General features: G+C 36.4%; 1 protein-coding gene across 1 annotated transcript in view; it reads right to left on the bottom strand.

Moving 5' to 3' along the window:
• Positions 1–14,700: 14,700 nt before the first annotated feature.
• Positions 14,701–18,412, bottom strand: part of LOC150086474 (uncharacterized) — a 153,862-nt gene continuing 150,150 nt past the window's right edge. The window contains exon 25 of the mRNA XM_090372179.1: positions 14,701–15,543. Coding sequence (XP_090228305.1) covers positions 15,476–15,543 — 68 coding nt within the window. The 3' untranslated portion in view covers positions 14,701–15,475. The remainder of the gene's footprint in view (positions 15,544–18,412) is intronic.

The following is an 18,412-nucleotide window of genomic DNA, read 5'->3' on the forward strand; positions in this document are numbered from 1 at the left end:
ATTTAAAGCAGGACTATCGACTGAAGACGCGATATATAAGTTGGTAGAAACAGTAGAAAGAAGTGGTGAGCGATATGTTCTTGGTATATTTATTGACTTTACAGGAGCATTTGACCATCTCTGGTGGGGAGGTATTCTCTAGAATAAGGGAAGTATGTACTACTAAGTTGTATTATGTGTTTGAAAGTTATTTTTCAGAACGGGAAGTTGTAGTTAAGACTAAATATTCAGAAGTAAGAAAAAGAGTATCAATGGGATGTCCACAGGGCTCGGTGATTGGCCCCTATGCCTGGAATATGGTGTTTGATGAGTACCTAAATATGGAAGAAACAGGTGCCACGAAAATTGCATATGCTGATGATCTGGTGATATTAATACAGGGTAACTCTAGGTCAATGATTGAGAGTAAAGCAGATGAACAGTTGAAAAAGTTAGAAGTTTGGACGTTAAAAAATAAGTTACAAATATCTCAGAGTAAGACAGTCCAAATGTTAATTAAGGGCAAGTTAAGCATGAACAGGGCTCCTACCATACGGCTGATGGGGAGTGCTGTTCGATATGCCAAAGTAACAAGATATTTAGGTGTTATGCTTGAAGAACAACTATTCTTTACGGAACATATTAAATACGTAAAGGAAAAAATTAAAACATTGTACGCCAAGCTCCGAAGAGTTATTAGAAGAGATTGGGGGATTAAAGGCCGTGCCTTGAATCTTTTATACCAATGCTTGTTTACCCCAATTGTGTGTTATGGGTCCGGAGCTTGGGTACATAATTAGCAATAAAGTAATTCAAAAATATTTGATTCAAGCGCAAAGATTTGCTTTGCTAGGTATTACTAGGGCATGTCGGACAGTGTCCTCAGAAGCCTTACAGGTGGTCTCTGGTAGAATCCCGGCACAATACGAAGTTTTGTTAGCTGGAGCAGCTTACTTAACCAAGAGAAACATAAAGAAAACTATCCTGGGCATAAATATTTGTCCACAGTTGGATAAGGTTTATTCAAAACATGATGTTAAAAGCGAAAAGATAAGAATTTTTGGTGAAATTAAAAACTTATGGCAAAATGATTGGGAAAGAAGTATTAAAGGAAGGCAAACTTATATGTTTATTCCCAGGGTCGATATTATTGATGCTAAAAAGAGAAGTTGGTTGCAATTTGGGTTGCGTGCTATGTTTCTTATAACTGGACATGGTCTGGCATTAAGACTATGCCAGTTAGGGTTAAGAGACTCAGAAATGTGTAATTGTGGGCTGCCGGAGACTTCTGAGCATGTCATGCTGGCTTGCGTAAATTACGTTGATATTAGAACTGAATTAGAACTCTCAATTGGCCTCTTGGAGAAAGAGAGACTCTATGTCATGTTTACCGACAAGCGTCTGTTTGTGTATTTTAATAATTTTTTAGAAAAAGTTTTTAAAAGAAGGAATGAAGTCCAAGATAGTAGAGCCACGCCTCCAAGCGGCAGGGACGTCAACTCGATCGATTGAGTTTGGCGGAACTAATAGTTCAAAGCTAAATTCTCTCGCACGAGGCTAAGTGGCACATGGACAAGTTCGTTTGAGTTTATTTTCTAAATTTTGTTATACGTTTTAATTAACAAGATTTTGAGTTCTTTAAGATTCCGAAATTATTCCCATTTAAGACCAATCCACGGATAGGCTTCGGCCTAGGGAGTGGGGTTTCAAATGGAGGTTGAAATGGAATGTCCTCAAACATAATATGAAGGGTCTCTCTCTCTCTAAAATTCCCGTTGACAAACTCAGTTCTGACCCATATTGTATATAGTTAACACAATTTAGCATTATGTGTTCAGAGGTCTCAGGTTGTCCACAGCTGCACGAGTCATCATCTCTAAGCCCAAATTGGTACAGTCTCAGGGCGAGTCCGTGTCCAGTTATTAGAAAAGTGGCATGCAATCCAAATTGCAGCCACACCTTCTTTTTGTTCACTATATTAACTTTTGGCAAGAAGGGGTACGTTTGTCGTCTCTTATCAGAATTATTCCATTGTAATTGCCATTTCTCAGTAATTTCCTGTTGAATTCTGACTTTCTCTAATTTAATATCAGACTTATTATAAATTTAATCTACAATGGGGCAAGAACTTATATCCAAATATTTTTTTCTAACATTTCTTTTTGTAAGATATAATAATCCAGTTAATAATACAGCATACTGGATAGGGACTCTCCCAGAGACAACCTGCAAAGCTTTGGTCGAGACTGTTCGACATGCCCTAGTAATGGCTAAAAGAACAAATCTCTGAGCCTGTAATAGATATTTTTGTATTGTTTTATTAGGCACCCTATGAACCCAAGCTCCGGAGGCATAAGTGACAATGGGTACAAATAAACATTTATAAAGTAAGTTAATCGACCTACCCTTGATTCCCCAGCCCACTCTCATCACCCTCCGGAGCTTTGCATAGAGAGCACAAACCTTTTCTTTTAAATAGCGTACATGCTCAGTAAAAAATAGTCTCTCTTCAATTTTTAGACCAAGATATTTCGTAATTTTCACATATCGAACAGCATCGCCCAGAAGCTTCACACCGGGATGTCGATTTTGACTCAGCTTGCCCTTCAACAACATTTGGACCGTTTTTTCCCTTGAGATCTCCAATTTATAATTTTCGGCCCATTGCTCAAGATCACTGAGTACTCTACATGCAATATCCTCTATTTCTGATCTTGCATTGCCCTCAATAAGTAGAACTAAGTCGTCTGCATACGCTATTTTTATAACACCTGGAACGTTTATTTTTAAAAATTCATCAAACACGATGTTCCAGGCAAAGGGGCCAATCACCGAACCTTGTGGACATCCTCTAGACATATGTCTTATTAAATTAGTGTATTTAGTTTTAACTTCAACTTGTCTTTCATTAAAATAACTTTCAAACACTTTATACAATTTATTTGAGCACTCTACTTGTCTAATTCTATACAAATTCTATACAAATTCAACTTCTCTAATTCTATACAACACACCCTCCCACCATAGTCGGTCGAATGCACCTTTAAAATCTATAAAAACTCCGAGTACGTATCTCATCCCACTGCCCTCTACTTGTTGCACTAATTCATATGCTGCATCTTCAGTTGAAGAATTCTTTTTAAATCCATATTGACTTTTGGACATTAAACCTTTGCGTTCATATTCTAACATCAATCTATTTATTATTAAACGCTCTAAAACCTTAGCTAAAACTGAAAGCAGAGCAATGGGACGATACGCACCCGTTTCATTTAACAAACGATCTAAACTTTTCACTAACAATCGTACCTGTGCAATCTTCCAACATGGTGGGAATACTCCTTCATCTAAACATTTGTTGTACATATCCACATAAATCTCAGGACTTATCTTATATGTTCTCTTCATAACTTCAACTTCGATCTTGTCTAGGCCCGGCGATTTGCCACTCTTTGCCCGGTCCACCGCTTCACTTACCTCTAGAACGGTAAATTTCTCTTCAACTTTATTTGAAATATAACTTCCATCGGTGTTTAACATATGCAACTGCGACAAACTCAAAACCTCGTTGTCTTCTCTGGAAAGAGACCATCCATAATCTTACTAATTGACTCTCCCCACGTTAGGGTTTCCTCATCACCCTGCCCAATTGTATAAGTAATATCCGAGAGGTTCGCTTTATCATTTAAAATTTTAAATATAGAATTCCAGGGATCCCTGGATCCCTGCTCACTCACAAATTTTCTCCATGAGGCAATCTTAGCACTATTGACAGCACGTGTATATCTACGTCTCAACTCACAATATTGCTCCTTTACAGATATATACAAGTTCTCATCATCTCTATTTCTCACTCTTTGCATAAAATGTCTTACTCTAAAAAGTTCTTTACGTAAAATATTTAACTCACTTGACCACCAAATAACAGGACGATTCACCTTTTTCTTAATTCTCATATATTTTTTAGACAGCTTTTGTAACAAATCAGTAAACTTCTCCACATATTGCACAGATGCAAAACCAGACCAATCTATCTTATTAATACTTTCTCTATACTCTAATTCAAATTCAATCCAATTTACATTTCTTACATTATATCTATCGATATCATAATATAATCTCTTATCATCATAATCAACAATACTAAAAGAGATACTGTTGTGGTCACTCGTAGTGTAATTTTCATAAATACTCCAATTCCGTATTTTTCTTAACATTGATGTTGAAGCAAGGGTTATATCAATGTACGACTCACCACATACTGTGGAATATGTTGGACCATGCCCAGAAACATTAACAACTTCAATTCCAGTTCTCGCTAAGCATTCTTCAATAATTAATCCTCTATCATCTGTACAACTACCGCCCCACAATGGCGAGTTAGCATTTGAATCAATGGCCACTACCAAGCCACTGGAGCCAAACAGCCTATAAAGATTTTCTAAATATATCACACAATTCTCTATTTCCTCAGAAGGAGAACAATATATGGTAGCAACATAAAATTTTCCACATTCACAAATTATTTCACAACACAAAAATATATCACTACATAACGACATAATTTTTGTTACAACCATTTCTCGATCCCTTATTATAATCGCGGTCATAGGATTATTTCCAGATGATATTACTCTATAATGCTGCGGATAACATCTCACATATGGTCCAACAGCATAAGGCTCCTGTAACAAAGCAATGGACACACATTCATCCTCTAACACTTTATTAATTTGTGCTGCTACAGATTTCGCTCTTTGGGCATTTAGTTGTAAAATTTTAATTTTCATACCCATAATTTATTTTCTTATAATTTTCTAAAGCTTTCATATATTCCGGGCATTTCCTATCCACAGCCTGGTGATCAGCCTGCACACCCTTCTTCCCACACATATAACAATGTGCCTTCTTATCTTTGTTCTTACATTCCTTATAGGAATGATTTAGTTCACCACAGTGTCCACACAGTACCTCTCTTTTACAGTATTTCGCAACATGTCCGTAATTCATACATCTGAAACATTGCGTTACAGAATATACCTCTTTGAATTTGCACGCTGTCCATCTTAAAAATAATCTATTTTTCAATTTAATTAACTTCCATATTTCTGGATTTAGTTGAATCATCCAGTTATTCAAATGAGTTACCTTATTTTTATTCACTGTTAATATTTCTACTTTCTCCTTAAACCTTTTTTCACTTATTTTATTATCCTTAAAATTTCTTAACCACAATTGTTCTAAAAGTTCTTCTCGCTCAATATCCTCTTCCACATCAAAAATCACTATACGTGGTTGAACAGGCTTCGGAATAGAGTATTGTAACCCCAACTCCTGAATTTTTGTACACGCTTTTAACTTAACAATATCCTCATCACCTTCTGCCTCAATTAACACCGCTCGATCTCTTATTGGTCTAATGTTTCTTACTTTCACTGAGGATAGCAAGGGTCTAACCTCTTTTAAAACATCCGACTTAACTTCATCGCTTGATTTATACTTTGTTGATGTTGCTTTAAGTATCATAACTTTCGGTGCACTAATTACATTTTCAGAACTTTTAACTATTGTAGCATAATCCACACGACTCACTTTATCATCTTTCTTTTTCAATTTCTTTTAATAACACATTCTCAATATAAGTTTCATGTGCCTTTTTTTCTACAACGTTCCACATATCCATTATCATTCTAATGGCAGCGGTTGGCACTTTACTTTATCCCATAAGAAATAATTTAATCTTTCTCTAGTCTGAAAAACGTAATCAAAACCTGTATTATCACTAATTTTCTTTCCGTCATCCTTCTTTTTCTTCTTTTTTCCTTTATCACTATGTCCACCATCAGAAAAGTCATCTCCTTGCTTCCTCTTTTTCTTTTTAGGGTCTTTATTGTCTTGTATGGCAGGTAAAGAATTAGATCTAGCTTTGGTTGGGGTTCTCTGTAGTGCTCGTCCACTGAATACCTCTATTTCAGTCAATTCTGCAGCCTGCACCAAAACTTCACGTGTGATTTCCTCTCGCTCTTCATCAGTCACCTCACTTGATGCTGCCAGCAGCTCCGCCTCAGTCACCTCACCAGAAGAAGACATCAATAAATATAAAACTCACAATGTACAATTAAAATTGAAAGTCAAAAATCGACAAACAACAACTATTTACAAGTTGTAAGCGAGCAGGGAGCCAGATCCCAACTCAGTTTAAATGGAATATTAAAATACACGAGAAAACTGTTCTCAAATGTAATTAAAAACGCCACCGCCCAAGTTAGTATAGTATAGGTATAATATTGTCAGTGATCGGTAAAATCTATTAAAATTGTTGAACTTCGTTGGCATTAAATTGTACTTTTAGCTAAATAAATATAACGACTTAGATTACAAAAGTAACATAATTAATTAATACATAACTGATACGGAAGTTATATAAAGGGAACTCGTAGATAATTAATACTTGACACTGAAAAATATATATCCCGTTTTAACTGTTGGGAGATAAGTTTAGGGTTATAAACTAAATTTGAAATTTTATTTAAATTAATAGAAATCATGACTCAGACCAGAGCAGCAAAACAAAAGGCTCAGGCAAATGGAAGTGCTGTGGCTCAGAGGAGAACTGAGGGGGGTAGTTGCCTTCTGAATCACAGCCTTTTAAGATGCACATCTTGCACGATGTTTGTGGAGCATTCAGGTACGGGACATGATATTGGCATGGGGGATGTCTTTGGGTGTGCGCGATGCAAGGAGTGTATCGAAATCAGGAAACAACTCAGCGTTCTTATGGGCCTTTATGAGAGCTTGAAAAACAGGGTGGATGCCCTCGAAGGAACTAAATTGAGGGGCCCATCAAGCTCTCAGCTGCCCACATCAAAGCCAGAGCTTGCACTTGGTCATCGTGCAACACAGCGGCAACCCCAAAGGCAGAATGCGCTGGTCCCAAAGGAACTAGTAGTTGTTGGTGACTCAATTGTCAGGGAAACGGGGAACATGCTTTGTAAAAAGGATAGGTGGAATAGGACCAGGGTATGTCTGCCAGGGGCAAAGGTTGATGACGTTGTAGAGCAGATATCATCTTTTAAGGGCACAAAAGGTGATATAGTTGTACACGTTGGCACTAATGATATCAAGAGTAGGAGACCGGCAGAATTACTTAACAAGTACAGGTCACTGTTGAAAAAAAGCCGTGAAATAGGGTTGAATTTGAAAGTGTCTGCAATTCTGCCCAGACACGATAGGAGGGAGTACATGATGAGAGCCTTGTCGATCAATTCGGCCCTGGAAAGATTGTGCAAGGCTCAAGGAGTAGAATTTTTTTCAGCCTGAACTGTACTTGTTAACAGGAGAGATTGCTTCTACAGGGATGGGATACACTTAAATAGAAAGGGTGCAAGAATATTTGCTGATGCCATCGAAGCAGTGTTAGGTGGGTCGGAAAACTGCTAGCTTGGGGGGAGACAAAGACTAATAGATTAACAGTAGCCACTGGCAGAGGTGAAAGAGATTTTTGCACTGCTTCTATTGGAATGAGCAGAAGCCTGAAAAACAAGACGCAGGATATTTCAGAGACTGCTGGGAGTCATTGCGGTACAAGTAAACACATGGGTTGTGTTAGGGTAGCTAAGAATAGAAATAGGTGCCTGTATGCTTGCGTGTACACCAATGCTAGGAGTTTAGTAAATAAATTTGATGAATTTGAGGTATTGCTCAAAACATCAAAGGCAGATATTGTTGGGATATCAGAGACGTGGTGTCACACAGATATAAGGAATGCAGAACTGGCATTTGGGGAGTACAACGTCTACAGAAAGGATAGACAGGATAGGAAGGGAGGAGGGGTTATGCTATTAGTTAAGAAATACATAAAATCCAAGGAAGTGAAGCCAGTCGACATCACTGGACAGTGCAGTGTCGAGTCAGTTTGGTGTGATATAAGCATTGGGAGATCAAAATTGAGAGTAGGAGTGTGCTATAGGCCTAATGACTCTGATGAGTATAATAAGACACTGTACAGGGAAATAGAGTGGGCCAGTAAATCAGAGAGTCTTATAATGGGAGATTTTAATTTCCCAGATATTGACTGGAATTTGGGGGCTGGTCACTCACACACTAGCAAGGCTTTTGTCGATTTATTGGATGATTGTTTTCTACATCAGCATGTTCGGGAGGCAACTAGAGGGAGGAATACTCTTGATTTGATTATCAGCAGTGATTCTTCATGCATTAAGGATCTGCAGATAAATGAACCACTAGGTGGCAGTGATCACAGTGTGCTGAAGTGGGATTTACTCAAAGAGGTGACTACCATTAGGGGTAAAGGGAAGGGTTATTGCTTTCGTAAAGGCGACTACGATGGACTGAGACGGTATTTAAAATCTATACAGTGGGACCAACTGATGATGTTACCAACAGCAAATTCAAAATGGGAAGCATTCAAAGAACTTATCTTGGAAGCTACTAGGCTTTACATACCAACTAAGAAATATTGTTCAAGGTTTAGGCCAAAATGGATGTCAGATGAACTAATGAGGCATATGGCAGAGAAGAAAAATTCATGGGATACATACAAATTAACACATGACACAGAAGCCTATGATAGATACAAGTTGATCTGTAACCAAGTTACAAAGGAGGTTAGGCAGGCGAAGGCAGATTACGAGAAATCTTTGGCAAGGGATGCAAAGAAAAACAGCAAAGAGTTCTTTACTTATGTAAACTCTAGAAGGAAGGGGATAAATCAGATTGGTCCACTTGATATCGGTGGGTCAACTGTTCATGATCCTGCTCAGGTAGCTAACAAACTAAATGAATATTTTGCATCGACATTCACACATGAGGAGTTATTCAGCGAGGGGAATGCCAGAGGTGTATTCAACTCTAGCAGTAAGCTAGAGAATCTTCTAATAACTGAGAGTAAAGTGGAGGAGAAATTGTTGAAGATAAACACAAGAAAGGCACCCGGGGTGGATGGGATCTATCCAGTTATATTAAAGGAGGCAGCAGAGGAAGTAAACAAACCCTTAGCCTTAATTATGAGAGCTTCCTTGGACTCAGGGGAGGTACCCACAGACTGGAGATGTGCAAATGTGACCCCAATTCACAAAGGAGGATCAAAGGCTGACACAAGTAATTATAGACCTGTGAGTTTAACTTCTGTTCCAGGAAAATTAATGGAGGCACTGGTTAAAGAAGCACTGCAGGATCATCTAGACAAGACTTCAATTATAGCTCGGACACAGCATGGTTTTGTTAAGGGGAAGTCTTGCCTGACCAATTTGATTGGATACTATGATGCAGTCACAAAAGAACTGGATGCAGGGAATAACTTTTATATTATATACTTGGATCTTAGAAAGGCTTTTGATACTGTTGCACATGGAAGACTACTGCACAAATTGGAGCAGTGTGACATTGGAGGCAAATTGCTGCTATGGATAAAGGGGTGGTTGAGGGGGAGAAGACAGAATGGTAATCAATGGACACTGCTCGTCGTGGACTAATGTTATTAGTGGAGTCCCTCAGGGCTCAGTGTTGGGTCCATTATTGTTTTCCGTATTTATAAATGATATTGATGATGGTATATCAAGCTTAATGTCCAAGTTTGCAGACGATACAAAGGTAGGCAGGGTTGTCAAGGACACTACTGACACTATGCTGCTGCAACAGGATCTGGAAAGGTTGAGCAGATGGGCTCAGAGGTGGCAAATGAAGTTTAACATTGACAAATGTAAAGTACTACACATGGGAAACAGCAACCCCAGAGCAACGTATCAACTCTGTGGTACTACACTGACAGTGGTAGAGAATGAAAGGGACCTGGGGGTGGTTGTGCAGGCAGATATGAAGTTCTCTGAGCAGTGCAGACGGGCTGCAAGAGTAGCTCACGGTGTATTGTCAATGATATATAGAAATTTTTCTAGCAGGGATGAGGAGGTGATTATTCCCTTGTATAAGGCAATGGTCAGACCACACCTAGAGTACTGTATACAGGTCTGGAGGCCTCATTTCAAGAAAGATGTAGAGCTGCTGGAACGAGTACAGAGAAGGGCAACAAGATTAGTGAATGGAACAAAGGGGTGCTCTTACAAAGAAAGGCTTAAGTTTTGCAAATTACAGTGTCTGGAGACTAGGCACCAGCGAGGTGATCTGATAGAGGTGTATAAAGCCTTGAATGGTTTGAGCATGCTCAATGCTGATGGGATTCTTCCTCTCGCTCAGAATAATCACTTGAGAGGGCATAAATACAAATTGAGGAAGGACGGATGTAGGATAGATGTGTGGAAATTTGCCTTTAGCCAGCGGGTGGTTGGTTGGTGGAACAGACTTCCATCCCTTGTCGTGGAAGTTGATAGCCTAAATAAGTTTAGGGCTCAGCTGGACAGGTATTTCGAACGAACAGAGGGGCGAAGGGGAAGCTTTTTTTTTTTTTTTTTTTTTGGCTGATGCTGCATAAGCTTGCTTTCTTGCATCAAATGCCTCTACTAATGCTAATGCTAATAATTTAACTGAGCTGCAATCATTAGTTTAGGCTTAACAAATGTTAGGCCTAAACATTATTTCTTAGTTGGAATGAAAAGCCTAGTAGCCTCCAAAATTAAGTCCCTGAAGGCTTAAGAATTCAACATTGGTAACATCATCAGTTGATCCCACTGTACAAAATTTAAAAACTGTCTGAGAACCCTGTAGCAAAAGCCCTTCCCTTTAGCCTTGATTGTAGTTACATCTTTAAGTAATTCCCACATCAATAGATTGTGATCACTGTCACCCAGTGGTTCCTTTATGTGCAAATTCTTAATGCATGAATAATCACTGCTGATAATCAGATCAAGAGTATTACTCCCTGTGGTTTCCTCTCAAACATGTTGCTGTAGAAAACAATCATCCAATAAATCCACAAAAGGCCTGCTAGTGTGCATGTGACCAGCCCACAAGTTCCAGTCAATATCTGGAAAGTTAAAATCCCCCATTATAAGACATTCTGATTTACTAGCCTACTCTATTTCTCTGTACAATTGCTCATTATACTCATCAGATTCATTAGGCCTATAACACGCACCTACTCATTTTTCCTTTCCCAGTGCTTATGTCACACCAAACAAACTCAACATTGCACTGTCAACCAACATCAATTGGATGCACTTTCTTAGATTGTGTTTTTTAACTAACAGCATAACCCCTCCTCCTTTCTGTCCTATCCTTTCTGTACACTTTCTGTACACATTGTACTCTAAATTCCAATTCTGCATGCTTTATATCTGTGTGATGCCACATCTCTGATATCCCAACAATATCTGCCTTTGATGTCTTGACTAGCACTTCAAGCTCCTCAAATTTATTTATTATACTCCTAGCATTGGTGTATATGCACCTGTTTCTACTCTTAGTCGCCCTGACACAGCCCATGTATTTATTTGTTCCACTATGATTCCCAGCACTCCTGGAAATCTCCATTGCCTTGCTTTCCAGGTTGCTGCTCATTCTAATAGAAGCAGTGCAAGAATCACTTTTGCCTCTGCCTGTGGCCACTGTTAACATTTTAGTCTGTGTATCCCCCTAAGCTAGCAGTTTTCTGACCCACCGTAACACTGTCTCAATAGCATCAGAAAATATTCTTGCACCCTTTCTATTTAAGTGTACCCCATCCCTGTTGAAGCAGTCTCATCTGTCAACAATCACAGACCAGGCTGAAAAAAAAATTCTACCCCTTGAGCCTTGCACAATCTCTTCAAGGCTAATTTGATCAACAAGGCTTTCATCATATACTCCCTTCTATCATGTCTGGGCAGAATTGCAGACACTTTCACATTCAACCCTAACTCGCAACTTTTTTTCAACACTGATCTGTACTTGTTGGTAACTCTGCAGATAGGAATGACAAAATGCAAGGAAGCAAATTTATACAGCAACAGTCAAAAAATAAATAAAATATATATATATATATATATTAACTTATTTTGCCATCTCTTCTAATATTTTGTTTAACTCTTCTTTATATTTATTCAAATTCCAATGATCAGTTACTGTTTGGCCAAAAGCAAATGTCTGCATATCTATCCTACAACTTTACTTTTCCAATTTAAATTTTTGTTCCCTCCTGTGCCATTTGAGGAGTGCAAATGCCAGAAGCATTGGGGTTGAGTCAACTAAATGCTGATGGCATCTTTAATCTTCCTCAGATGACACAAACATAATTATTTCTTTTTTCCATAGAAACTGTATGGGAAAAAAAAAATATTTCCAGATTTCTATTTACCCAATTGTAATGAAATCTGAAATGCTCGAAAAATAGTTTTAAAAAGACCAACTATAAAATTTCATGAAAATCCATCCACTGGGAGTTGAATTGTTACTTGCAGACAGAGGATAGATATGGCAAAAGCAATAGGTACATATGCAGAAACAGGAGTGAAACAAGAATAGTCAGACTTCACCAAGAAAGGTTATCTGTCTGTGCCAAGTGTATTTTATTGTAAGTTCAACTGGTGGATGAAGTACAAAAAATCTTAGTTTCAGAGTTAAAAACCATGCACCTGTGAGCAATTTAGTGAGCAAAGATGAAAATAACTCATAAGGCTTCTTGACTTCCATAAAAGTTAAAATAAAAATGTAACTGTTTAAGTGACTCCTAGTAACAATTTAAACACTTGAGAAGTATGAAATACTTCCACAAATATGCCGTTACCCTTATTATAACTGTTAACTTCACTGTGATAAAATAATACTAATAGGCACATTAATTTTGCTGGATTAGTTTCAAGGTATAATTAGTGTTCTTTTTTCTACAATATTTTCATTGTAAGAAAAATAATAACTCAACACAAAGTCTCTTTTTGGTCTGGTTTGTGGACCCCATGAAGCACAGGTCCCTCACTCTAGTTCTGACAATGTAGAAAGATAATTTGGTTTGTGGTGCACCATATGATATTAATGAATCAGCTTTATATTCTTTGAGGATGCTTTTAACTTGAAACCTTATTGCAAACTGTTTCTTTACTCCTTAATTGGGCTATATGCCCAATTAAGAGTAAAGGAGGAACACCTATCTAACACATAAGCCAGGGATTACTTGTACACATCTATGATGTAATTCAAATGATATATATTTTACATGTATTTAAAAACTGACAGTTTAAAAATATATCCTTTTATTTCTTGCAGTCTCAGCCTTAAAATTATATTTTATGTTGTAAATTAGCAGTATGATTTGAACTTGAGTAATGCTAAAATCCATGTCTTATTGCTCTGTTTGTAGAGAAATACATTCATGTTATTAAGTATTGAGAAACTGCAAAAAAATGTGAATTTTTTAATAAACAGACAGCACAAATTTGTTTTTTTTATGCATTTATTACAGCATCATCACTTTCACAAGTGACAAACTACTTTCTGGCTTAACTTAGATTTCAATACCTCAAAGATTCTAAGAGGAAATCTCCAGTCTGCAGTTTTCTATGTATGTACAAAATTGTTATCCAGTGAACACATGTCCTACATCTTATATAATACACTGGGCTTTCATTTATTTATTTTTTGGCACATTTCAAATATCACATGAAATAATGAAAAAAGAGGAAGTTCATAAGAAAAATAAAATGCATTACGTGATTGTATTTAATAAAAATGTACTTTTAAACCTTTTCAGTTTGCTATAGGACTAAAATATTATGAAAAGTAGCTTAAATATTAAGGAATACTATTTTTATAAGTTCCTGTAAATAGCATCTAATACAGATCATGAATGTATTACTCTCTGTTCCAACAGAGATTACAGTTTATTTTTAAATTCTAACTGATAATTAAGCATTTTCTTAGGCTTTTTTTATCCATTAAAACAACAAAAGAAAAAGTAATGTGTGTTTTATACAAAATCTAGGACTGTATATTACACAAGATTTATACAATCATTTCTAATTGTCTCGAGCAACTGAATCTAATAATAATAAACCTTCGTGCTGGCTACTTGGGCATTCTAATTAGAAACCTTTAGAAATGGAATGTCTCAAGGTGAAAAAAAATGATTAGAGCAGATAAAAAATACATTAGAGGAATAATCAGCATCATTATTTTAAACTTCCAAATGAACAATGGATGTGTAACTGGACAATCATGATTACTGTGATTAACACTTTCAACAGTAACATCAGTCGATGACAAAAAGACTTACTAAATTGGATGGTTTGTTTACAGTTGATAAAAAACATGGAAGGATTATTCATCTCACTTTATTTTATTATTTATTCCTTAATCCTAAGAGATTTATTGATAATGAAGGTTCATGGACAAAGGCCTGGGATGTTTAAATGCATCTGATACCAAACAACATGATAATTATATATAACTTAACCAAGTACTTCATAGTACTTTCACATAAAGAATTGGATACCCTGTAGATATTTTAAAATCAGATTGATAAATTTTATTTACTTTGTAAAAATGTAGCAAGTTTTATATTAAAATTGATATTTCCAGCCATTCCCATATGATGGTGGTGGTGGGCCTCAAACAGACACCTGGAAAAGGGTCCACAAATGAACTGTTCTCTTATCACTAGAGAGCCACACATTGGGCTGAAATATTGGCAGTCAAATGCTCTACCACAACTCTACCCATTTTTTTAAAGTATAAAAACATGCCACTTTATACCACAAATGCTGTAAAGCTTAAAAACCATAATGATAATATAACTGAAAAAAAAAAAAAACATTTTTTCTGTAGTAGAATGATAAATACCTGCTTATTAGCAAATTGAAAAAGATTTTTTCATTTCTCACAAAAGCATCTTTTGATAATATAAAAAAAAGTAAAAATATCCCTTTTTGTAAAGCCTCGTTTCAGACTAACATTCGTGACGGTTAAGTTTCACAGATGCCTGACAATATAAAAGTTAACGTATGTGAGTAAAGCTTTCTTATTATTATTATGTGTGTCTGTGTGTATGTATATATACTGTATATAGAACTGTAACATTTGAGACTAAAAGCAAGTAACAAAAATATACAGGTAAACACAAACACAATTACAGGATATAAAAGTTTGGGTGATCTAAAGGATACATGACAACAGATATATATGTAGGTTACTATACATTGAGCAATAATGAAGTTATAGTGATGAACAAGTGCAAAAGCTTAGGTAGTACTCACTAGCCACTTACATCGAGGTATGGGAAACGTTTGGCACAAACTATGTGAGTTTTAAAAACCACAACACCGGGTGACTAGAATGTACATTGTTCTCAGATGAAAGTCCTGCTGATGGTGAGTTTGTTCAAAAAGCTCTGTGTGAGCTCACATTGTGAAAAGGACTTCCTGAAGCACAAATGATTATACAGATTTTTACAACTATACTCTGTTCACAATGTACATGCACCAGAAACCACTCAAAGAGATTCATATTCACTAAGTACACAATAAATATGCTGGGCACAATCTAAAGATAACTTCAGGCTGCCAATACAACAGTTATTAAATATTTCACTCAAACTAAATTGTTACGTCTCCTGTCACAAATTGATATCCAACTGCGAATTTCTACCCTTGGTAAGTTTCAACATTTCAAAAGTTTTGGTCACTGTTGAAAAACAAAACAAAAAAAACATTAACAGTAACATCTGCTATAATCTATACAAAACACATAAAAACACCTTTAAAAAATTTTAAAATCCACTACATAAAGCAATTTACATTTTTTTTTTTTTTTTGAAGAAAAATTACAAAATGCAAATTTGTTCAGATAAACAAATAATGGTAACATGAGTTGCCATTATTTGTGTATCTGAATACTGAAGTATAACAGAGGAGATTGTTATTTTGCTGAGAAACCATCTATTCTTTTAAAAGGATTTATTTTTATAGTTTTCCTAAAGAATTATGAGAACGAATTACCTGGCTGAAACAAAATATGATACTATAATATAAGTTTTAACCTAGTGTTATCCTGCAACTCAGTGTTCTTTCAAACCACAAGCTGTGAAAGAGTTTTAGGTGAACATCCCAAAAAGTTAAGGTAACTTTAAAATATTTTAAAAATATGTTTTAGTAATCAAGATGTATACTGAGTGGCCACTTTATTAGGTACACAAACCTAATAGCAAGTTGGTTACCTTTAGCCTTGGAACAGTATGGATCCATGATCTCAGAGCATGATCTCAGTGAGGCATTAAAAGTGTGCCATAAGGATTCCAAGTCCATGTTGACTCAATTGCTTCTCACATTTGTTGCAAACTGGATGGTTGTGGATCTCTACTCCAAAGACATTTTTTCCACTGCATCCTATATGTGCTCAATGGGATTGAGATCTGGTGGCTGAAGAGGCCACTGCAGTAGACTGAATTTGCTCTCTCATGTTCCTGGAATCAGATCTGTACAATTTTTTTGTACAGATCTGTACAAAAAAATGCCACATTATCCTGTTGGAAGAGTACTTGCAGATGAATGCACCGTAACAATTCCAGGGATGCTCCTGGTTGGAAACAATTCTCAAATAACTTGTGGCATCCAAATATTGTTCTACTATTATCAAGACCCAAATGCACCATGAAAACATTTCCCACCACCAGCTTCCACTGTTTGACACCTGGTAGAATGGATCCATGGACTTCTGCTGTTTTCACCACATTTTGGTCTCTCCATCAGCACGAAATAACAGAAACAGGATTTTTCAGACCAGGCAATGTTTTTACAATCCTTAACTGTCTCTAATGTTGGTGTTCCTGAGCCCATTATAACTGTACATTCTTGTTTTTTGCTGAAAGGAATAAAATACAGTTCAATCGTCATCTGCACAACTCATCATATCTTGTCATATCCATGACAAGGTATAATGAGTTGTGCGCTTTGAAATGCCTGCTTATTTACCACTGTTGTACTGAGCTGTTGTACTGCACATCTTATCAGCCTCTGTTGTGCCTCTCGCATCAAAGAAGAGAGGAGAAAATCAGATCACACCACTTTATAATGGGTGTGCAAAGTCTTAGATAACCCAGCTTATGTGGATGAATTGAACAGATTAAGTTCAAGTGAACTTAGTTTCTGCATTAACACTTACAAACTAAAGAACCTTCACAGTGAGGAGAACCTGTGCAAATGAAGCTGGGAAGTATGAAATTAGTGATATAATAATGAAATAACAAAAGACTGTTTATTAGTAAAACTTTTGAACTTAAAGACATGCAAGATTCCTGGAGTTCGTGGCATATACCTAGCAGTTTTGAGAGAGACAGCAAGAGAATGCACCGAACCATTAAGATTAATTATGAGACCATCACTGGACTTGGGAGAGATTTCTTTGAACGAAAGGTACCAGTCTAACACCAATACATAAAGGCAGTTCTAAGAATGAAGTGGGTAATTACCAACCAGTCATTCTGACTTTCGTAGTAGAGAAAAATCACAAACAATGATCTAAAACAGGGGTGGGCAACCTCCGGCTGGCAAACGTGCGTGATTTGGCCCGTGGTCATTTTCAAAATATATACAATAAACGGCAGGCCGTTTATTGTATATATTTTTGAATTAATGGCATTTATGAAGTAAATTAAAAAATACTCTGTGCATTGCTATGACAAATATCGATCTAGATATTGATTCACTGATAAAAATAAGCTGTATCAAATCTCTCATTAAATATTATAAAAATAAAATATTGCAATTTTTGTTACTGGAATTGTATTTGTATTTTGTTACTATAATCGTATTTTTGTAATTTTATCTTGAATTTTGTTTTACTTATTAATAAAGTTAATTATATGTATGTGTATGTATAAATATTACAATAAATAAAGTAAAACTGTTTATGGCAATTTTTCCTTTGTACACCATTTTAATACTGAAAATAATCCTAAAAATTGTGGAAAGCTAAAAAAAATTTGGCCCATGTGTACCTCAGATATTTTATTTGGCCCACCATTCCCTCAGCATGAATTGTTGAGGAGGCTTCCATCCTGCAGTGGGTTGATAATGGCTGAACTTTTTTTTTTTTTTTTTAAAAAGGTTGCCTACCCCTGATCTAGAGTGCAGTACAAGACCATGTAGATAAAAATGGAATTCTGAAGGAAAAAAAGTATGGTTTTATAAAGGGAAAATCATGTTTAACCAACCTGGTTAGCTATTTTTATGTCATTCAAAAATTGGATGAAGGAAATGATTTCAACATTGTTTACCTGGATTTCAGCAAAGCAAAGCATTTGAATCAATCCCACATGAGAGGTTACTGTATAAGCTGGAACATGTTGGAATTACAGGTAAACCTTTAGATGGATCAAAAGGTGGTTGCAGGGTAGGAAGCAGAGCATTGTGATTAACCTAAAGCAGACCATTACTCTTCAGATTTGGCTAACATAAGAAGTAGGGTTCTCTGAGAATCAGTACTGGGGCCACTGTTGCTTTTAATTTTCTTAAATGAGATTAACGATTGTCCAATAACTACTTTCATTTCCAAA

This window comes from Mastigoproctus giganteus, chromosome 4, assembly GCF_048544385.1.
Source record: "Mastigoproctus giganteus isolate SK-2022 chromosome 4, ASM4854438v1, whole genome shotgun sequence".
NCBI classification, from domain to species: Eukaryota; Metazoa; Arthropoda; class Arachnida; order Uropygi; family Thelyphonidae; genus Mastigoproctus; species Mastigoproctus giganteus.